The sequence below is a fragment of the Oryza glaberrima genome, chromosome 2, assembly GCF_000147395.1.
Source record: "Oryza glaberrima chromosome 2, OglaRS2, whole genome shotgun sequence".
Lineage (NCBI taxonomy): Eukaryota > Viridiplantae > Streptophyta > Magnoliopsida > Poales > Poaceae > Oryza > Oryza glaberrima.
Window position 1 is genome coordinate 21,787,870 of NC_068327.1, and position 22,308 is coordinate 21,810,177.

General features: G+C 43.0%; 3 protein-coding genes and 1 non-coding gene across 4 annotated transcripts; all 4 read right to left on the reverse strand.

The window, feature by feature from the left end:
- On the reverse strand, positions 1 to 1,273 carry LOC127764808 (uncharacterized). The gene is made up of 3 exons (XM_052289729.1): positions 1,094 to 1,273; positions 724 to 774; positions 1 to 513 (listed from the first exon to the last, which is right to left on the reverse strand). Exons 1-3 carry the CDS (start codon positions 1,232 to 1,234, stop codon positions 346 to 348), a joined length of 360 nt encoding a protein of 119 aa, XP_052145689.1. The 5' UTR covers positions 1,235 to 1,273; the 3' UTR covers positions 1 to 345.
- A 4,481-nt stretch (positions 1,274 to 5,754) lies between these two features.
- On the reverse strand, positions 5,755 to 9,494 carry LOC127761638 (sucrose transport protein SUT5). Its single transcript, XM_052285962.1, has 13 exons — positions 9,148 to 9,494; positions 8,908 to 8,973; positions 8,541 to 8,639; positions 8,339 to 8,403; positions 8,158 to 8,242; positions 8,002 to 8,035; positions 7,786 to 7,888; positions 7,603 to 7,678; positions 7,236 to 7,415; positions 6,676 to 7,056; positions 6,510 to 6,573; positions 6,369 to 6,412; positions 5,755 to 6,268 (listed from the first exon to the last, which is right to left on the reverse strand). The coding sequence occupies exons 1-13, from the start codon at positions 9,385 to 9,387 to the stop codon at positions 6,098 to 6,100; spliced, it is 1,608 nt and encodes a 535-aa protein (XP_052141922.1). The 5' UTR covers positions 9,388 to 9,494; the 3' UTR covers positions 5,755 to 6,097.
- Positions 9,495 to 11,059: 1,565 nt separating this feature from the next.
- LOC127763921 (NAP1-related protein 2) lies at positions 11,060 to 15,360 on the reverse strand. Its single transcript, XM_052288728.1, has 10 exons — positions 15,075 to 15,360; positions 13,859 to 13,981; positions 13,710 to 13,760; positions 13,499 to 13,570; positions 13,308 to 13,421; positions 13,168 to 13,226; positions 11,922 to 11,982; positions 11,767 to 11,823; positions 11,651 to 11,686; positions 11,060 to 11,374 (listed from the first exon to the last, which is right to left on the reverse strand). The coding sequence occupies exons 1-10, from the start codon at positions 15,210 to 15,212 to the stop codon at positions 11,327 to 11,329; spliced, it is 759 nt and encodes a 252-aa protein (XP_052144688.1). The 5' UTR covers positions 15,213 to 15,360; the 3' UTR covers positions 11,060 to 11,326.
- Positions 15,361 to 22,017: 6,657 nt separating this feature from the next.
- Positions 22,018 to 22,098, reverse strand: TRNAL-CAG (transfer RNA leucine (anticodon CAG)). The gene has a single exon. It is a non-coding gene; the product is annotated as a tRNA-Leu (tRNA).
- Between the last annotated feature and the right edge of the window lie 210 nt (positions 22,099 to 22,308).

Consider the following 22,308-nt stretch of genomic DNA (forward strand, 5'->3'; position numbering starts at 1 on the left):
CACTGCAGGCGAGCATATCTATGGATCACACATTCACACAGAGCCATACAGGTAAATCAAACCGGCATATGAGTTGTCCACCATGCCACACACCACACAAACGCATGGTTTAATTTCTACCGGGCCTCGTTTATTTAATTATCACGCAGTCTTCACGCTGAAAATAGAAATACTACAGCTAGTAGTAGATAGTAACGCTCAGAGGCCGCCAGGCTGGAGGCGCCCCTGATTTTATTCGTTCGCTCGCTGGGTCGGTCGCCTGCACGCACGCCGGCCGGTCGCCGGAGGAATCGATGGAGCTCGACGCCGGCCGGCCGCGCGCGCCATGTATCCATCTCGCGGGCATCACTTCTTCGGCGCGGCTGGTGGTGGGGTGGTGCCGGTGGTCTTCGCGGCCAGCTCGTTCTCAGCGGAAATGTCAGTCTGCTTGGCCCTTTTGGCAGCCCGAGCTGCCCCTGCCGCCTCGTACTCGTTTGAAGGGACGAACACTCCTCTCGTATACTGTACTGCGCCCTGCATGTGGGAAATTTTTTTTGCATGCATGCCAATCAGAAAAACATATAGTATATCAGATAGAAATGATTGTTCATGAATAACCCAGTCGATGTATATTATATATATATATATATAGGAATTAATGTTTGTTTACCAAAAATAAATCAAAGCTAATTAACTTGACGGATAGTACATCATTTTCATGGCGAGGAGTAGTAGTATATATACCGGATAGAATCCGTTGACAGGTGGCGCACCAAGCGACGAGAGATACATTGACTGCATGCAGATGACCTAAATAAGAGTCAGATCGATTGATGGACTAATCCATCGACTTTTTCACGACCCAAAACGAAATAAATGGATACATATATACAAAATTATTTTTTTTCATTTAACAAGGAGTATGATGAAATAACTAAATGAGAAATATTCTATCATAAAAACACTGATAAGCATATACTATACTGAGTAGAAATTAATCAACATCATCACGCACGTAGTATAAAATCTACAGATGTACGTACTACGGGACTAATGAACTATAGCTATACATATAGCTAGAACGATCAGTTAACTGAAGTTGCGGTATATATACCCTAATCATGTCCAGCTGCGCCGCGGTAAGGGTGGGCGGCTCCACGACACGGCCCTCGATGGTGAACACCGGCCGGTTGGTTGGGACGCCGCTGCCGTTGGGCGGCCCCTGCCCACCACCACCACCACCCAACGACGCCATCGATCGATCCCAAACTACGAGAAAAAACCGGAGGATTTCGCCTACACAACCGCACGCACACGAAAAATCAACCAAGCTCGCTAGGCTTGTGGTGGTGTAGCTGTAGCGAGGAGACGGGGTGGGGGGCCCCTTTTGTAAGCGGCCCGAGCAGCAGGAGACGTGACCACAGAGAGGAGGGAGGCCCCGTGCTAGCTCACGCGCCCCGGCACCCCCGTAGCGTGACGTGCACTGCTAACCCCGCCCCGCGCCCGCTAGTGTTAGCAGCTAGGATCGATCTGCAGATACGACGCCAAGTGCGTACGTGGAAGGCGAACTAGGGAGGGGTAGTGTGTGGGGTCCAGCGTAGTGGACGGTGCATGGTACTACGCGCGTGTGTGCAGTGCCGGGCCGGGATGGACGATGGATGAGCGATCTATCGATGATGCAGCAAAAGAGTACACAGCCACAACGGTTGCCTAGCTCTCCATCCATCGGCTGGTGTGTATGTGTCAGTGTGTGTGACATTCTCTCCTACCTGGATGGCTAAGGATACCAGGCATAGTGCGTTGGCATGGCATGCTTTTATTTTGTTCGATCTCTCTTCTCTCGATGCTGAACCCCAGCGGCAACTTCTGTTAAAGCTATAGCTGATCACTGCCGTGCGGTTCGTTTGGATTTCTGTTTTGGAGAGAAGTGGGGGACCACCGAGAAGATGTAGTGCACGAAATGTGAGAGCAAATTATAATGCTTCCGTGGATTTTTTTTTTCAATTGAGAATATACTACCTGCGGTGAATATATAAGATTACTCTCACACTATATATATAAATCGCATGGTTTATGATGTGGCGTCCAAGAAGATATGGTAAACACCGTTACATGCCTTGTTATTTTCCTTTGAAGAATCATATCCATTTTAGATCGTATTTTTGTCGTTTGTCCCAGAAAGATATATGTTATCGTTTGCGTCGAAGTTTGCATAAATATCTATATTGTCGTTTCTTTACAAAGGAAACCGTGTATTGGCTCGTATAGTCGTATCCCCTACAAGAGATTTTGTAACCGTTTATAATACGACACAACATTAGATTGCACATTAATTATCAGCTTCTTTAAGAGGAAACCGTTGGTCGATTTTCCACGCAAAAAAAACATACATTAGCTATTGTTATCTCACTATCCTAGTGGCAACAGAAGCATCTGATTTGTTGAAGAGAAAAAAACCACAAATGATATATACGTGGTTGTTTTTCTTTGAAGGATAGCATATAGCTAGGATTATGCTTATTTTGTCGATTTTGTTTAGTGATATTATTCGCCAAAGATTTTTAACAACTGTCCTTTTTTTGTCATTTTATTATCACGGTTGAATAGCGTTAGTTTATGTACATTTATAATTTTCAACTAGAAATTAATGAATATATGTTTTCCTCATGGATGAATTAGTTTCTTTTTTATTGTTTTACTTGCAATGATATACAAAATTAATTCCACATTCTTCTTGTTGATGCATCGAACCTGGTTTATGGTGTCATATATATAGAGTAGGGAAATTTTTTGATGGCTGAAATTTTTTGATATAAATTTGTTACTGATACTAAGGTACCGAGAGAGATCACGATATAGTACCTGCTACCTCCTCGAGGGCCTTAAAATCACTCATCACACAAATGCATCATGAGTACTTTAATTAGTCTGGTAGGCCTCCATCATGCTGCCAAGGTAGAATATCAAGTATGAAGTGCAGCTCCAAGCTCAACCCCACCTGTTGGGGTTATGGACTTGTCACCACGGACCGAGCCAAAAACCCCGGTAGTTTGTTAGGCCAGCTAACGTTGCCCATAGCTACAAGTCTGCGTCGTAAGGGCATCCATAATATAGCAAAATAGCAGGTAGTAAGCATTAAATATTACCTTATTACCTGGTAATAAACACTGTGGAGGTGGTGAAGAACTAATACCGGATCGTAGCGCTACTACTAGGTATAAGCAAATAAACAATGTTTCCTTCTGACACATCAAGCCAATGTCTGCAGAAAGCTTGCGAATTTTTCTAAAGCAGGCCCCACCTTACTTCCCATCCCCTACATAAACATTGTGGATGTTGTGAATAACTACTACTACTCTGTTACTATGGCCCACGCTATTGCTGACTTCGGTAAGATACATTGAAGATGCCCTAAGTACACTTGGATTCAGAGCATCACTAAGAGTATCTCAAAATTTCATTCCCAAAATTATTCTTATGTGAATCCTAAATAAAATTTGAGGTGCTAAAATATAGATCCCTCCAAAAGATTGCCTAAAATTGACTTACTAAAACTAAAAGGTGGGCCCTCTACAAAATCACCAACTGAAATTTGTTTCCGCCTATCCCTCTGCGAGATCACGCTCGCAGACTCCTGATCGTGGCCTCGACAGTACAGGACATCAGCAGCAGCACCAGCTGTAGAATTCAGAAAAAACAGTAGAGAACAGTAGCACGAGAACCAGCAAGCAGTAACAGATACCTTAATCTTCAGCAGTTTTTCATAAAAGTGCAACAAAGGTAATCTGTAAAAAAAAAATCACAAGTGACTGACAAACACATACAGCACAATTTGGTGTCAACCAACCACCACCGATTGAAACTCCTTTTAGTAAAAAAAAAAACACGGCACGAGTTTGAGCAATGGTGCAAGAGCAAAGATTGGGATTCAGTTTGCATCGCTGAATGAATCGCCAACAATTGCAAGAGCAAAGTTTGTTGTTATTAGCACTTCAGCAAACCTGCGCAAGTCCCAAGATAAACATCCACACAACACACATATTCCAAAGAGTGAGCTAATAAGGCTCTCATTTGCACCTCACTAGCTAATTTCCGGCAGAAACCTTACGAGCCATGGTGGTGCCGGCAGTCGTTGCCGCTGGTCGTGCTTTGGAGGTCGTCACAGCCGCCGCAGGCGTGGTGACAGCCATGGCGACGACGGTGGCGGCGAAGCCGGGATCGCAGCACTCGGGCTTGCCGTCGCAGCAGTCGATGCGGCAGCAGGGAGTCGGCAGGACTTGGCCTTCCGTCACGGCGGTGAGCACCAGGAGCAGCACCAACGTGAGGGCACCAGCGATCTTGGAAGTCATCGGCGCCATGACTTTTCTGCTTGCTTTGCTTTTGTAGGTGTTGATGAACTGTCGATCGATCACGCTCATGGTATACAACTTTATATAGGCCCCCGTACGTTTTCATATCAAAGCAGAGATTTCAAATATGTCAACTAACCAAAATCGGAGGTTACTCATTTGTCAATGAAACAGAACGTATTAAAGTGTGCTAAGAATGAAGTAAACCAGGATGGCACATAATTAAAAAGGGTAAATTTTGCAGCAGGATAGATCAAGCATTTTATCAGGGAGTTAATAGTTGTGATATATCCCCAATTGTTTGGGCAGAGAATTTGCATTTAAACCGCCCTAATTCTCTTTTCTTGTATTATTCTAGCTGTTTGTTGTACTTTTCTTTACCATCTGTAACTCTGTTGTAAGACTCTACTCTTTCCTTCTAATATAACCAGCAATTCTTTTGCCATCTTCCTTTAAAAAAAAAAATATCCCCAATTGTTGCCCCTTCCAAGTCCATATGTGTATTACGCATGCATGAATAACAAAATCTATACTACCTTTTTCAAGCCAATTTTCAGAAAGTGCTTTTTTTAAAAAAAACACGGTATAAATATAAACGTTCCCTATAAATGCATATACACATACCCCTACAAGAGCCTTTGAAAAACTGGGCAAGTATATCTTGAAATTAACGAAGTTTATCATAGTCATCTTGTTATCAATGAATTCTTTAAATTGCGTGCATATCACTAAAATAATAATTAGCTATATACACGAGCATCCATATTGTGTTGAACCTGGGCAGGTTCTACCATAATGAACCTGATAAAAGCTCTAGCAAAATGAATGTTGACTGTTCTAGCTAAAGGAAGACTTAATATGTATCCAAGTAGCCGGTCTCTTCCGTCTAGCATCCATTTAAAATCATTTGAAATATGAATTTAGAGCTTCCCAAAATTTATACTAAAAAATGGTATCTCCAGGTCCCTCAAAGGACAGTAAAATTTACAGTGAATCAATATATGAAGCATGCAAAGCCTTGCAAGATAGACGGGTGCCATCACGTGATCAATGTCAGAAGGGGCTTCTACTTTTGATTTCGACCTGCCCGTTGTTCTGAATGTAGTAAGGCTAAAAATTAAACGTGTGGTTTTAGAAGTTCGTCAGTTGCACAGATAAAGATTCACATGTGAGCCTGATGGGCCTGAATTACCAATGCACTGCCGACCATTAGTTGGCATATCCATGTGTAGATGCAGATGGCTATCATGGCCAAACACTCAAATTCCAACATGGATAAAACTTACCTAAATTCACTAAAGATTATAACTGTTTGTTTCAGTTTATTGTTGAAACTACTTATTGCTCTGCTATATAGTATATCCTATTAGTAGAGGAAATTATTATAAGATGTCAATAATAATATCCAAATCAGTGGACCAGACAAAGTAACAAACTGTCATGCAAATGTCTTCTTTTTTTTTTCTCGTTGTTCAGAAGCTGCTACCACTCTAAAGCAGAGAGAACAATTCTTCATCTTAAAATATTTGGGTTTCCTGAGATCTGCCAATAAACAAGGCAGCCAGGAAAATTCCTCTTTGTCCTCTACGGCTTAACACTCTCACATGGACATGAACGAGTAGGGAAAAAAAAACTAAGGACAACACAGCGAACGAATCAACATTGAGTTTGTTTTGTAGCGAAAATTTTCAGAGTCTCATGCACTCCCAATTCATGGCACATCGATCGGCGATAGGCCGGCCGGGTGGTGCCTTTGATGGAGTTTCGCACTAGTGACCGCCGGCGACGACGGCGGCGTTGGACACACCCCTTGTCTTTGGTAGCCAGATGAGCGCAAGGACTCCACAGATGAAGGCGAAGGCGCCGCCGATGCCGAACGCCGGCGTGTTCCCCTTGTTGAAGGCGCCGTCGATCGGGCCGGCGGTGAGCGCGATCACCAGCTGATGACAAGAGCAACAACGAAATGAGAATTAGTGCCTGAAAGAAAAAAAGTCATTTGAAAAACAAATTTCTAGATGATGACACGGCTCTTAATCTTACCTGTGGGACAACAATGGCAATGTTGAGGACACCAATGGCAAGACCTGAGCAATCAATCCAAGAAACCAGGATTTTATCACTCCAGCAAATATGGAGGCAAAAATGTAAAAAATTTCAAAGGAATTAGATGAAGAGATATACCTTGGCCGCCACCCTCCTCAGCAGTAACCTCAGACGCGACGGCCCATGGAACACTGAACAACACCTGCAAAGATCATTGCAGCAAACAGTAATAAGCAATGCAAGCAACCACAAGGAGCAACTAAAATTCAGAGAAAGAAATGGACATGAAAAACACAACACATACGGCCTGGGGGATGCCGATGAGCGCGAAGACGACGAGCGCGACGGCCTTGAGCGTCGGGTCCGGCCCGGTGAGTCCGGCAGCGAGCGACGGCCGGTACCCTCTCATGGACACCATGCCGACGGCGACCATCACCGCCATGAGCGCGAACACGAGGAAGTTGCTGATGGACCAGACCACCTTGGACGTCAGCCTGCGGCAGAGCTTGGGGATCACGAAGGAGGTGACGCCGAGCGCGACGGAGCAGAAGAGCAGGCCCATGGCGCCCTCCCTGACGCCGGCGTCGTACACGTCGGCCTTGGCCGCCGTGCCCTGCGGCTCGCCGTGGTAGATCTCCCGTCCCATCCAGTCGGTGTTGTACTGGATGAAGGGGAACCACGACAGCTGCAAAAAAAAAAAAACGAGAAAATTTTACGTGCAGATCAGCGACTTTTTCGTATGATCGAATCGGTGAGCGAGTGCATCGGTAACCAAACGCGGAAGAACGACGTATATAGGAGAGATCTAAATTAACTTGATGACGACACGGAGGCACGATATTTGTGCAACGGTACGGTACGTACCCAGGTGACGGCTGTGACGGCGAGCACTTTGAACATGGCGGGGGGCAGGTTCCTGAGGCTCTTGAAGAGGTCGACGAACACGGCGCACCCGCCGCCGCCGGAGGTGTCGACGTCCTGCTTGTCCAGCGGCATCTCGTCGGCGAGGTACATCGTCACCGTCATGCTGACGACGATGAGTAGCTAGTGATTAAGCAAAAGAAAGCAACGTTAAGCATCATTAAACCAACCATAGAACAATTCAGTATCACAAAATATCGTATACTTCCCCATCCCACAAAAAATAAATCGGACTACGAAACTGTCGCATTCAGTACTAAGTTGGTTTTTATAGGACGGAGGGAGTACGGAGTAGTAGTTTAGTGCTCACCACGGCGGTGAAGAAGGCGCCCTTGAGGTTCGCGCAGGCGTCGCAGCACGCCGCGGTTTTCAGCCATGGGAACCATCTGACGAATGGCGCGATCGAACGAACACCATAGTTAGCCAACACAGCACAAATGCTTGAGAAGTAAAGAGGACAAAAAATGAAAGATGATTTTTGTAGATGACTCACTCGTGCCATTTCCCGTTGGCGCCGGACAAGTAGCCGAGGACGCTGCCGATAGCCATCCACAGGGAGAAGATCGACTGGCCGACGTTGGGGCCATGGTGTCCAGCTGCAAATTAAGCAATCATACAATCGATCAATGGATCAAATTAGTTGTACCATTACAAGTTTGATGAATATCGCAAGACCGTAACATGGTACATGGATGGATAAATAGCTCACCTGACAGATCAGCCATCATGGCACGAGCCGGCCCCTGAGAATCAGCAAAATTATGATCAGAATTCAGAAGTTCGTGCGCATTCGTGTTTTCTTAAAATTTCAGAAACATTGATCAATCTGAGTGCGTGATGGATGATAGATATTGTATGCTACTACCTGGACAGTGTTGTTAGCGAAGTCAAGGAACCAGAAGCCAACAATGTACACCATGGCGGCCGACCAGCGAGGACCCGTGTACGTGCTGTGTGCAACAAAACATGGAATATTTCGTATCACAAATAAACATGCTCAAATACAAACACTTTGCCATCGCTACACAAGGGAGATAAGATCAGACCTGCAGTGCTCTTTGGTGTCACCGAGGTGACGTCCAATGTCCGCCGAGAAACCGATGATCATGACCTGATCAATCAACAAAGAGAAAAAAAAACCATGATGAAACATGATATCTTTGTCTGATATAATCATATAGGTAAGATCTAGATGGAAAAGAAAAACAATAGCATGAAGTGAGTTCGTTGTGTTTGGTATGAGCTTACGGAGATGCAGATGATGAGGCAGCCAACAAGGATGAAAGGCCTCCTGCGGCCCATCTTCATGGTGCATCTGTCACTGTAGTAACCGACGATGGGTTGCACCTGACGGTAGAAATAAATGAGCACATTTATCTCATATACTACTTACCTATTTTTCATCAAATTTTGCATTTATTTTATGACTTGGAGTGGAAAAAAATACGCAGTGAATCCCATGCATTTATTGTAGATTTGGATATTGAAGAAATAACATATATACTCGATATGAAACGGTTCTTCGTTTGACCCTTTTATGACAATTCCCTTAAAAACAGGATTTGTTTTTTTTTGTTTTGTTTTTGCATGATGAACTCGTGTGGAAATCACGCACCACAAATCCAGCGATTGGTCCGCAGATCCATGTCAGGGAAACGTACGAGTGGGAAATCCCGAGAGTCTGCAGTCAAACAAAGATTAATAATAAGCAAAAACAAGATAGGAACACAGCACCAAGAAATTATTAACCGCCAAGAACACGAGCTAAATGTTACAAAACATGGACGCTCCAATGGAGAGCAAAGCCAAGGTAAACGAAGAGGAAGAGAGAGAGGCATGTGGGAGAGTAGCTAACCTGAGAGTAGGGCGAGAGGAGGGACAGCTGCAGCGCCCAGCCGTACTGGATGCCGCCGGCCACCATGCAGGCGAAGAACAGCCGCACGATCCTCCGGAAGCCGCTCGTCCCGGCGTCGCCGCCGACGCTCCCGTTGGCCTGCAGCCGCCGCTTCTCCTCCAGCGTCGTCTTCGTCGTCGACAGGGCGGTCCACCCGGCCGCGCTCTTCGCCTCGCGGTCGCCACGGCGGCCTTCCTCCATTGCCGTCGTACGCGTCGCGGCCTCGAGGAGGGAGAGAGAGAGCGAGAGAAGGAAGAGGAAGAAGACGAGCACGCGCGCGGATTTGCAGCACGAGGAGGAGGAGGAGGAGATGAAGATTTTGGAGAGGGAAAGTTGTGGGGTTTTAAAGAGGGCGAGGAGGGGTGATGGTGGTGGTTCAGAGGTTGAAGGCGTGTGGCTGGCCCACCGGCAGAGGCACAGGGATGTTTTTTTAATCCTTTTTTGTTTTTAATCTGTTCGTATGACAGCGGGAGATGTTTTTTTTTTGTTTTTAATCTGTTCGTAAGACAGCGGGAGATGGGTTTTTTTTTTTGTTTTTGTTTTTAATCTGTTCGTATGACAGTGGGAGATGGTTTTATCGGTTTGGGGAATTGTGGCTTGAAGTTTGGCTTGATCCTATCCCTTTATTTTGCTGCCAGGTAAGCATGGGGTGAATTTTTGGATGGGGTTGAATGTGGCATTTACTACTCGGCTATTAGATGTACTGGTATTAATTGGTGGTGTATATTTTATATATATATATATACGGATTTGTTCATATCAAGTAGTATTGATTATATGATATCTGTACGGATGTATTCATGTTGGTATAGACGTATTTACACGAGTGAGGTTTTTCACATACGTATTCATATCAACTAGCAAGCGAGATTTGCGCATATTACGGTGAAGATGTAAAACTGGATATTTCTCCACTTTTTTTTTGTTGTATTTGCTATTGAGTGGCAGGTTTACCATCTATATTTCTCATTATAGGAGTACCTTTTTAAGCTCACATTCTAATTTTGTGCTTCATGCTTTCCAAAATTAGTTTGACAATATCTTTTTATCTAAAAAAAATTACTTACATTGTAGTATTAGTTAACTTTAGAAACCACAAATATCGTGCCAAAACTATCGGTTGGAGGCTTGGAGCTAAAGAGTAGGTTAGCACACAATAGCATTTATTACTGGAACGTTAGGCCTTCATCACCATCCAGGCTCTCCAGCGGATCATCCTCATCCTATTTTCTACGTATGGTAGTAGTACCAAATTACATGCCCCCATTAACGTCTCTCCAGTGTAAAAATAAATAAAAAAATAGGCACGTTACCTTCCCTGTATGGCATTGGCAAAAGCGGGATGAGTGATCTGTATGAGAGTGACACAAGAGTGATGAGTTAAAGCTATGCTACAGTGCCGGAAGATAAGCGATCGGGACCTCCACCTTTGGATGGAATATTCACCAACCCTACTACGATCGGCGACTGAAAATCCCAACTCTGAACCCTACAAAGGTTCATCAGTTCACATGCAGGAAGTCAATCACAAGTCAGGTTTTACCAAACCGTTTGGGATGGTTGGGATGGTTACCACCGTGTGGTTTGACGGTTACCACGAAAACCACGTGGTTATCGTGAGATATATCGTAGTTTCAAAAATTGAGAAAATTACAGCATGTAATAACCGAATTGAGAAAATTACAGCATGTAATAACCGAGATAACCATGAGATACCCGCACGGTTTCGTAAACCATGATCACAAGCCAGGTTTTTCACTCTTTCTAGAGGGAGAAATAACAGCCCATCAGACTGGCAACAATGCCAGCGCGACCACACACACACACAAAAAAAAAAAGAAGACAGAGAGCACAAAGGAACGAACACCCTACAGCACCAACAGAGGCAGCGCAATGAACCACACATCAGCAGGTTAAAATGTCTTCCATGGTTATACGCAGATTATGATATAGAGGTGTCTCCTTTGAGTCGAAAATACGACGGACTCCATAAGGCATTAAACAGTTCCTAAGGGTTCCAGCTAAGTCATCAAAAAGAAAAAAGAAAGAAGCAACCGAGGGTCACGCAACTTCGCCCTTCAGAGTGACAGCATCCACAAAATGCAGACGATCGGCACCATCGCAATCTGACATCCTAGACTCAGTTCTCCTCCTCCTCATCCTCTTCACCCTCATCAGCATCAGACCCCTGCAAACAACCAGGTAAAAAGGTAGAAATAAGTCAACATCGAAGGTGAAGCAGATAAAAAGAACAAAAAAAAAAAGCACTTGCATTCCTGCTTTCAATTCAAAGTACAAAATGGTCTTGCATGTGACTAGTTAATTGCTACTCTAGTAGCCAGTATTTAGATTTTTGCATGGAAATGTAGTGCTACAACATGTGTACCCAAATTAAGCCAAGCATATGATTCTCTCTTTCCTAGAATCATAAGAACACCATCATGTTGCATTAAGAAATTATTACCTCTTCGTCGTCATCCTCTCCTAACTCTTCAGCCTCCTGCAATGACAGATCTATAAGGTCCAAAGCCCCAAACACAGGATATGAAATAAAATGATTCATAAAAAACAGTCACCAACATTATTGAAATACTTCAATGGATTGGGCCACAGGTCTTCCTTGATGATCTCAGCCACCTGCAAGATTAAAAGCTAAGAAAACATGCTCGAGGAATAAAAGAACATCAAGAAAGCTTTTTCTTAACAGAAGGACAGGTTAGACACAAATTGGTTACCTCATCTTGCACACCATCAGCAAGACTCTTGTGCTCTGTATCAGTAAACCAGGTGAAGAAACTGCAAGAAAGGCAGAAGAAGATTTTCACATATTTTTTCTGATTTACGATTTTGTATATATAAAAAAATACATCAAGCATGCAACAAGGAGTCCAACAGAAAACGTTGTTTTGGCAGGGCACCACCCATGACCACAGGACAAGATTTAAAATTAATGCCAAAAAAGTCATATATTACATAGGAAAAATAAGAATATCAGAAAGTACTTGTCGAGAACAGTCTCTGCAATCCATCATTAACAAAGCTGAATGAATAATAATGTGATAACTTGAAAGGTATCATTGCCCACAATGAAGTTTGCTTGTACTAGGAATAAGCAATGTTTCAAGTGAATTGTTATCAACCTAGATAATAGGGTGAAAACACAGCCAAGAAGATGGTCAGGCGGGCAGCTAGATTGATCTTTCTTAACAATAATGGTAACAATGGCCTCCATATATAGAAGCGGTAGATCCCAAAGGATAAAAACTAATAATTAAAGGAAATCCAAAGAACAGCAATTAACTTAAGAGGAAATATGTAAAGAGAAACTAAATTCTGATCCCTATAGCAATAGTGATGCTGTGACAAGTAATCTACACGACATTATTTTGGATCATAACAGAATCGCAGAAACAGGGCACTAAGTGTGAATCAACAAGAAAAATTGTACTAACTAAAAGATAAATATAAGCATGCAGTAATAAACAGTTTGAAGAACAGAATACAAAATCCAGAAGTGCAGAGTCTTCTAATAGTTATCATGCCAACCCAATTTTGTAACCATGTATAATTGAAGCATCAACACCCGCTTAAGTGATATGACACCTTTGGAAAGGTTGGTGCAAATCTTGAGCAAATGCGAAAGAGTTCAGTAGCAGAGAACGCTGCTCAAAGAGTCCCTTTATCTTTTCACAAATTACTAGAGGATGCACACAATATAACTGTGTGTTTAATTGTTTATATAGTAATAGCTATATGGAAGTAAAAGCACTAATCGTTTACAGTTATTTTAACCCTGAAACAACCACCCAACAGAATAATGGCAGAGCTACTAACTACAAAATAGGAAACAAGCATCAAATACTTCAACATCAGCATGTAGTTGGAAATAAGTAAAGTGAAGACAAGAAATTGTTTTGAATTACTGGAGGAACAATTAGACATGATACTGCTGGAGGCAAGAGATGGGCAGAAGAAACTCACCTTTCCTCAACCAATGGTCGCTTGCTCCCTTTCTTCTTGGCATTCCCATTTGCAATTTCCTGTATATTTTATTATTAAAGATATTAGATTTGCCGTTTCTATACAAGCACTTAGAAGCAGCTTTTAAAAGAGCACAATACCATTCCTTCCTTCCACTTAATGCTAGTAGCATTTATTGTGGTTGTTCCGTCATCAGCGAAGGCATATGTCTTCGTGAGCTCTTTGTCTTCAAAGTACGGGTTCTCGGAGAAGGTCTGCCAGTTCATATTACATTCATAAGCACAACTAAAACATGCAACATAAAACTATACATGTGTGCAATGATACTTACAAGAGTTATGGAGTAGCCTGACTTGACATCTTTAGAATCATCCACATCAACAGACTCCAGGTACTTGAACATCTGCGATTAAGGCAAAAGAAAAACTTATAAGTTAAATGCATCTAAAAAATGTGCAAGTATTGTCCAATTGCATTCTGCGGTCATACAAACGTACAAGTATACTAAAGTTAATTTTATTAACAACAAAGAACAAAGGTACCTTTTGATCCTCTTCGGTCAAAAGCTCACTAAGTAGAGGATGACTCAGAAACTGTAATCAGCACATAACAAAAATAGGTAAGATTATAAGAATGTTAGGTTTCAAAAAAACAGGGGGGCCCGTTATTATGGAATGAGGTGTTCACAAACCGCTGTCAGCCAGAAGTCGGGGATTGTTTGGATAACGTCACTCCTTCGGAGATAGACAGGTCTGCGAATCTCACTGTATTTCTGCTCGACCTCCAAAACCTTGTCACTAGCTTCCTCATTGACCTGTAAACAATACATAAAACTAACATAAGCATACCGCGCTATCTTCTCTTCCTATATTCTAGACAGCCAACACGCCACAAGAATGAATGGACAGTCACTAAACTTAGACAACAATACAAAGGAGAAAAGGATACGGCAAATAGACAGAAATACACGGAAACTCCATATTAGGTGGCGGTAACCAAAAAAAAAAAAAGGTCAGTTTGGGACATTATACAGTGCTAACTATAAAACCCCTCAGGATTCAAAATAATTCTGATTCAATGGTGAAGCTGTAGTGAGCTACATGACTACAAACTTGATACTATTGAGCTGTCCAACAATTCAGATTGTGAACTAATCAACAAGCTCGGTGCTATCCGAGGGTATGGCAATCGACAAGTAGGACAAGGAACCAAAAGTTGGGTTTTTATGATGTCAAACAAGACGGGCGCTATTCGACAAAAAAAAAATATATATGCATATTTGTCTCTTAGGAGCATGTTACCAACATATAAAACACTATCTTATCCGGTATGAGACCATCTAAAAATATTTGCTCCCATGTATTGATGATAGCACCACACTATCTTATTCGGTATGAGACCATCTAAAAATATTTGCTCCCATGTATTGATGATAACACCTTCTACAAGTATACTACAGCACAGTGTACTTACCAATGCAAAGTTCTCATGATACTCTACATTACTTAGTAAAATTGATTGCGTGCAGAGCTTTCATGCATATCTCTAAAATAACACTATTAACACACAATCGTGTTCTAATGCTACCACTTAAATTTCGACCCCAATCCCTGTAACTTCCTAGCAGAATTCGCCTTTCGCCAAACACCCAAACCTTTTTCTGTCAGCCCTAATACCCCAATGTTCCGCACCCTCCGCAACACCACGGTCGGTAGCGAAAGCGAAGAATTCCACCCAACCACAATCACAGACCCCAAAAGGCTAAATTCCACCCGAATTCGACACGGCCCCAGGTTCCCAAACCCCCCCTTCGCATCCCGCCCGCAGCCTAATCCACAGGACACATCCATGTCACCCAAAAAAAAAAAGATTAGCTCCTAAACGCGAAGGAGGGGGCGGTGGCTCACCTTCTCGAGCTCGTCCTGGATCTCCTGGAGCTTCTCGATGGAGAGGACGAGGGCGCCGTCGATCTGCTCGTTCTCCTCGGCGGCGCCGCCGTCGGCGTCGGTCTTGGCCTTCTTCCCCTTGTCCGCCGGCGCCGTCATCGCAAGGAAGCAGAGAGCCCTCGCTCGCTCGCGCGCTCGATATGGTTTTAGCCTTCCTTCCTTTCTTCCACACTGCGAGGCGAGGCGGAGGAGGAGGGGAGGGAGAGGCGTGCGCGCGTCGGAGGCGGAGCTGGAGGAGAGCGGAGAGGGGGGGGAGAAGCGGGGGGCTTATATAGCGGGCGGCGCTGAGATTCGCGCCGGCGCAGGGTTTGAGCCGATTTGGAGGTGGGGTGGGCCGTCGGATGATCCCCCCGTGGGCCTGTCTACGCGCGGGGGGTTTTTCTAAAACCCTAACCCTAACAATCGGCCGGCCGTCCCAACGCTGCTGTCGCTCGTTGTGTGTTGTGTTGTGTGTACTAGATTTGGGCCGGATGATTCAGATATTGCAAATTACAATTAGCCTCGGATGTCCCCAAAAGGATTAAGCCAAAGTTAAATTTAAAATTTTAATTTTAAAGTTGATTTGAAAATATTTTTAACGTATTTTTTTCAGCATTGACTTTTAAGTCACTGGAAACACATAAATTTTAGTTTTACACACAAATTATATTTTTTTTCTAATAAGCTGCTACGGCTTATAATAAGTTTTTGGGCAACCGGTGAGGCCCTATATTGTTTTCACTATTATCATTTCGTTGTATTAAGGCAGGCAAAAAAACCGCTATATTAATATCATGTTGTTTTATTTAAACTGTGTGGAGTACATAAGTACTTTTTTTAATAGTTGAAAGGATAAAAGATTTCGATGTTGTTATGTGTGTAGTTTAAGGGAGTGTGTCCCAACTTCCAAGTATATATTAAACCCTACAAGCTCGCTAAGAATCTCACATGCCACATTAGCCAAATTGCACAAGATAGCCTTTTCTCTTACTTTAAAAATGACACGCATGTCCTACCTCACATGGACGGATGGATCAGTTGATCTCACATGTGGGGCTTAATCTGGACGTCGAATGTCCGCTTGGCCCAACGCTTAAGCGGATGCCAGATTGGCGGGATGACATTGAGTGGACTAAATTCCTCAACTCCTCAAGTGCACCAACGGAGAGAAAACTCTAGTCCTTTATTATGGTAAAAGGCGTTGTCGACGAAGTAGATCATAGCTACGATATTTGTAGAGTATATAAGGATCGTTGGTGCCAGGGTATACGCGAGATTGAGGTAATCGATACGGAGACAAGGATTTTTATGCTGGTTCAGGCCCTTTATTTGTAATAGCCCTGCTCCTATTGGCCGAAGCCGGTGTTGTTCTTATTCATCAGAATCACACAAATACAATATTTAGGATAATCTGTCTAGTTATCATCGACTTGGAGGCATGGAACACCCCACATAGTCAACGACAGGGTTGTCTTCTTCCTCGAATATGAACGCGGCGAGATCAGATATGGCGATAGATCCATCTTGATCTCTGTGGCTTCAGATTGGGTATGCTTATGCTTATCTCTTATCTTCAAGTTAAAAGTATGAACAGATCAAATGTGCATCATAATATATTAAAAACAAGCTTTTTTGTTTTCAAAAGCTTCTTTTCACATATGTATATATATGAATCGGGCTAGGATTTTTTTTCCCAGGACCATCCCTAGATTTGCCTATGTTTTGTAGGCTTGGGTCAGTTGAACTCATACGTATTTTAGCTAGATTTTTAACTTGGACTCTTTGTAGGTTGCCGAATACCTCTAACGTGTCGAGCTTGGGCGGCCACACAAGGTTGCCGAGCGCTGACTTTGCCGATAACTTGGACTCTTGGGTCTAGGGATGGCAATTTCCCCCGTAGGGCCGGGGTCGGGTGTAGTTTCCACCCTGGCGGGAGTGAGGGCTAGGGCCACAATTGGGCCGGAGGAGGTATATTAGACTTCTAAATATAGTGCCAACTCTAACTATAGCCCATTAGACCCAACTCAACTTGGTGAAAACCCTAACCCTAATACACCCCACCCCCACTCCCCCAAGCTCAGACTCACCCTCCTCACTCCTTAGCCGCCGTGGCCAGCACGCCAGTGCACCTCTCCATCTCGCGCTCTACCCTCCGTCCCTCCGGCCCTCCAATCTCCCTCTCGCCTCTCTCCCAATCCCTCCTGTCTTCACACGGTGGCGGACGGGCAGCATGGCGGGCAGCGCACAAGTGGCGGACCGTCAGCGCGACGGGCAGCGTGTGGGCGCGGCGAGCCGGCGACCGGGTGGCGCACGCAAGCCTCCTGCCACGCGCCCCTCTCCCTTATTTCTCCACGCGGCGGTGAGCAGGGCAGCGGAGCGCAAGCGCAGCGAGCCGGCGAGCTAGCGGCGCCGCGAGACTCTGCCTTTGCCGCCTCCGACAGCGGGGCCCCGAAGGGGCTGGGGGTGGGGGTTGATTTGGCCCCGCAACTGCACCAGGGGCCAGGGCTGGGTGGAGAAGTCGAGGGTTGGGTGCAAGGCCGTTCCAGCCCAACCCGCCCCAGACCCGCCCCATTGCCATCCCTACTTGGGTCAATTTACGAATTTCAAATGGTACTTGTACTTCTAATGCTGTTTATCCCGATTAGTGAAAACTTCTGATGTAACATTTGCATAACAAAGAGTATGGAAATATAGGATTTTTATTCTCAACCTATATAACGTCTTGCATCTTAGCCATGCACGTAATGTACGTGGTTGTATACGTATTTGCTCTGCCCCCTTAGTTTGCAATTAATTGAGATTGCCAACTACTTTTTGTTTTTCAATCCACCAGTCTCACAAGATATTGCCAGTTATTTTTAATGATGTTACTATTCTAGTGACAGGTTGACCATGCTATTAACTAAACATGCCATCTACCACTGATCACCTGGGAGCATATCACTCTAGTAGTTCAACAAAGTACGTTTTTAAATGTTAAACATTAACCCAATCTGTATAGCTTGCAAATGTCTACATCTCACATTGCAATATTATAATAATATTTTTTATCCGAAATATTGTAATGTTACTTTTAAGATAAATCTATGAACATGTATATATGAGATTTCCGTGAAGTAAATCGAAATAGTTTTGAATAAACACTACTGTTCTTTAATATTAGTATTTTCTAACTATAATGTTACAATGACTAATTTTGATAGGAATTTCTGTTGAATTTGCACCAATGATATTAGGTAGGCATTTTAAGGAATTACGAAATTGTAGAAGGATGCCATGTGAAGATAAATGTTCATTTTATAAGATTATCTAAAAAAAACAGTGCTATATTCTACTGATCCATGGTTGATATATATTCTTTGGGCATATTGTTGATCCTTATAACATTTTGTGGTTGTGTGAAATCGTTGTCATGATTAATATTTTGTGATGATCAATTGGTTGTATGAATGATTTAATCAATGAATTGATTCGAGAATATATGTAGATTTTGGTGTGAGTGTGTGTGATTAATATGGGTCAGGTTGTGATATCTATGTTTAGAAATGGTTGTTTTGTCTGATTGTGATATCGAGGTTCGAAAGGAAACTTGTAGAAAAATTGGAGAGTATATGGTTGCTACAGTACTCGATACATGCATGTGTGTGCGCGTTCTGTGCAACACAGTATGTAGCGGCTCGGTTGGATTGGATATTTGGATGGAGACCGAGTCGGCCGAGGTGGTGGCTGAGCCATGCGGCAAGGAAGCAAGGCAAGCAGCAGCGAGACCGAGTCCGAATCGGTTGTGTGGCTGCTGTGTTTCGAGAGAGAAAGGAATGGTTTTCTTATGTCCTATACGAAATTCACAATATTCCTTCCAAACATGACCTGAACTCGTCTCTATCAGAATGGTTTTCTCTATCCTTAAGACGACTGCGTTTGCTCTCTCGATTGCATTGGTTAAGTTTGATGGATTAGTGATAGCAATGTGAATTAAGTAATTAATTAGTGAAAATTTAATCCACACTATGATATGTTTATTGATCGGTGGTATGTGATAAAAGTAGTACCCTCACAATTTTCGTATGTCCTATACGAAAATCCACCTCACAATTTTCGTATGAGATGACAGAACTATCGGTGAACGGTAAAGTGCAGTTACACACAGGTACCAGCTTCATTGAACATGTTAACTTTTTAGATAATGGAAATGGATTACATCTCCAGTCTATCTATGGACACAGTCAAAAAGTCTTAGAAGTTAGAAATGAACATAGAAAAACTAAAAAAAAGGGTATAATGGGACAAACTCCCAACTTCTGTCAATAAGATGATCTACTAAAATAATATTTCCTAAATCACATAAATTCTATAGGTACCACGTCATCCAAACTAGAATAAAAGTTCCGTGGCTACCAATTTCAAGCATGTAACACCATTGAACATGTTAACTATCTATCTTTTTTTAATGTTGTCAAAAGTCCCTTATTTTATCTTACTAATCACTTACCAAGATAATATATAATACCACCTTGCATTATTTAAGCTTATGCTTTAAGCTAAACAAATGAAGGGATTATCTACCCCAAGTCCTGAACAAAGTGAAAGAACAAGAATGGAATGTTGCTTAGATTTAATATCAGATGGATCCTTCCTTCGATTGCGGCTGCTCCTTTGGATCTTTGAACGGTGCTGCTTGCTTTGGGACCCCACTAAATCCACAGCAAAAGGAGAGGCGGTACAGAACAAGCCAGGAATGATGAAAGAACAAAAGGGACATAAAGCAACAGCTACAGCACAAGAAACTACTACTACCAGTAAAAAAGAAAGCACAACGAGATGTGTTTCCCTGTGCTGTTTTGCATGGAGAAGCGTGTTGCCTTGCTTCAGAGAGAAGCTTCCAAAGTTCATGCAAAGATGATGTATCCCTGCGATGGAGCATAAAGTATTAATACGAGTATCATAGTTTTGTTTCAAATATAAACTTGGGCTTCACAAGGGCTGTAATGATACTACCTCGATTTGAAAATATGAGGCGTCCTTGTTTTCCGCAGAGTCAATAATTAATCTTTTTACTAATAACTAAACTAAAAATATATGTGTTTCATGGCATGCATGTAGTATCGCTAGATCGTGTAGTATGGCTGTGTCTAATGACAGAAGAAGCCGGAGATGTAATCCATTTCCGTTATGTAAAATATTTTCAAACGGAGGGAGTACCTTTTCTTTGAAAAACAACTCCTGCAGAATCTACCTAAACAGCCTTCGATTTTGCATAGTGCAGTTTCTTTCACTTTGGAGAATAATTCCTTGTTGCTTGCTTGCCACAATGGCCATGTTGGTATAAAGCGATCTCTTGAGGCCGATCCGCTTTGAGCTTTACTCTTTTTGGACCAAGATCTCACTCTTCACTATCATGGATGCAAATCCAAGAGGCCCTATATCTACAGACACAAACAGCTCACAGTTTCCTTAGCTTCCACCCCTGCACATTTCTGTCTCCAGTTCAGATAGGCACAGAACTGCTAACTTTCTTTCCAGTCGCTAGATCACAAGCTAGAGGAGAGGTTGATTACGATTGAGAATGGGTGCTCACTGCCATCAGCTCGCCATTCTCGTCGTTCTTGTTCTTCTTGCCTCCACACCGGAGGTTCTTGCCGTCCGAAGCCTGGGTGTTCTTGCACAGACAAGCAGTGCAAATGCCTCGTCGGCTGAGCAACCGCGAAAGCTTGCAGAGGGCAATGCTGCTGTTGCTGTCACTGCTGCTGCTGCTGCTGCTGCAGCTGCAAGATTTGATACGTCGACGGAGAAGAACACCGCGGCGACGGGTTCTTCTTCCCCATCGACGGTGTTTGATCCCGACAGGATGAGCAAGCGGCGTGTCCGGAGAGGATCTGACCCGATTCACAACAAATGCTAGGTTGGATGATCTTCAGAAATCAAGTGTTGTCTTTTTGGGGTGTTTTTGGGTTCACTTGTTCTCTGAAAATGTTCAGAACTCAAAAGGGAGAGATTTCTTATAGGAAATACTTGTACAGTCAAGGGAAGTGTGTGCAAGGCTGTAGCTTGAGGAGGAAAAAGGTTTTGAGGCAATATGTATACATCGCGATGTAAATCAAATAAAAGAAGAGTTTTGCATCAATGAAAAGAATGAGAAAACTGCAGGGGAATGATCTTCTGGTTCATGAAGATCCAGTTTCAACTCTTGGGGCTTCCTTCTGTGGGTCCAAGAATTTTGTGTTCATGTACTTTCTTTTAGAGAAACTGTGAAACATATTGTTTTGCATCTTAGAGTTGTGTGGTGCAGGATCATTCTGAGTTCTCTTTGTGGAAGAGCAGAAGATTGTGAAGCAGATTCTTAAGATTCAAAAGGTGAATGAAGGACAGGCAATCATCAAAGTAATTGGTACTAATAGTTGCTTTTCTGTACCTACTCTCATCGAGCTTCTGGTTGTTGAATTAAACGAGAGACTTCAATCCTTCAGACCTCTTGGGTAATCCTGAACTCATGCGGCCTCTCTCTTTGATCATTGATCAATAACTGTTCTTCTCAATATCCTGTCCGATGCAACGTGTGATCTTGTTTGGACTAGATGTAATAAGAATTTCGTGCTTATGCCTTGTGTTGTATGAAAATTTTAGTGCTACAACGGTGTTTGTTAAGTGTAAGAAAAAAAACAAATAAAAAAGAGAAATGCAGGTGATTAAAAAAGATAAAATAATTGTCAATTTCGTGCTTGTGCCTTGTAGCGGTTGAAAATTTGAGTGCTACAACGGTGTTTGTTAAGTGTCAGAAAAAAATAAAAAGGAGAAATGCAAATTTGAGTGCTACAACGGAAAAAAAAACAAATAAAAAGGAGAAATGCGGGGGATTAAAAAAGAGAAAATGATTGAGCCGGTGATCGAAAATTTGAGAAATGCCGGTGATTAAAAAAGACAAAATATTTGTCAAGAATGGGATTCGAACCCATGCCCTTTCGGACCAGTACCTGAAACTGGCGCCTTAGACCAACTCGGCCATCTTGACCTCTTTGAAAGAGGCACTTCTGTTAATTATTTATCTGATCTGAACTCAAAAATCAATTAGCTATTCTGTATTGTCAGGCATGGATTATGTTTGTCCATCAGTGAGTAACCGATACATCAGATAGTAAAATATTGTTCTCGCTCTCTGGTATTGCCTCGCGTGTCCAATAGATTGTACCGATGATCATTTACGAGCACCAAACGGCTTACC

Bases quoted from the DNA above. Each gene is read 5' to 3' on its own strand.
- LOC127764808 (XM_052289729.1), bottom strand. From the start codon at position 1,234: ATGGCGTCGTTGGGTGGTGGTGGTGGTGGGCAGGGGCCGCCCAACGGC. The intron at 775-1,093 runs GTATATATACCG...ATCTGCATGCAG, and splicing joins CGCAGCTGGACATGATTAGG to TCAATGTATCTCTCGTCGCT. The intron at 514-723 runs GTATATATACTA...TCCCACATGCAG, and splicing joins CTGTCAACGGATTCTATCCG to GGCGCAGTACAGTATACGAG.
- LOC127761638 (XM_052285962.1), bottom strand. From the start codon at position 9,387: ATGGAGGAAGGCCGCCGTGGCGACCGCGAGGCGAAGAGCGCGGCCGGG. The intron at 7,057-7,235 runs GTACGTACCGTA...TTTTTTTTGCAG, and splicing joins CCGTCACAGCCGTCACCTGG to CTGTCGTGGTTCCCCTTCAT. The intron at 6,269-6,368 runs GTAAGATTAAGA...TCTTGTCATCAG, and splicing joins TTGCCATTGTTGTCCCACAG to CTGGTGATCGCGCTCACCGC.
- LOC127763921 (XM_052288728.1), bottom strand. From the start codon at position 15,212: ATGACGGCGCCGGCGGACAAGGGGAAGAAGGCCAAGACCGACGCCGAC. The intron at 13,422-13,498 runs GTAAGTATCATT...ATGAACTGGCAG, and splicing joins CAGGCTACTCCATAACTCTT to ACCTTCTCCGAGAACCCGTA. The intron at 11,824-11,921 runs GTAACCAATTTG...TTAATCTTGCAG, and splicing joins CTGATGGTGTGCAAGATGAG to GTGGCTGAGATCATCAAGGA.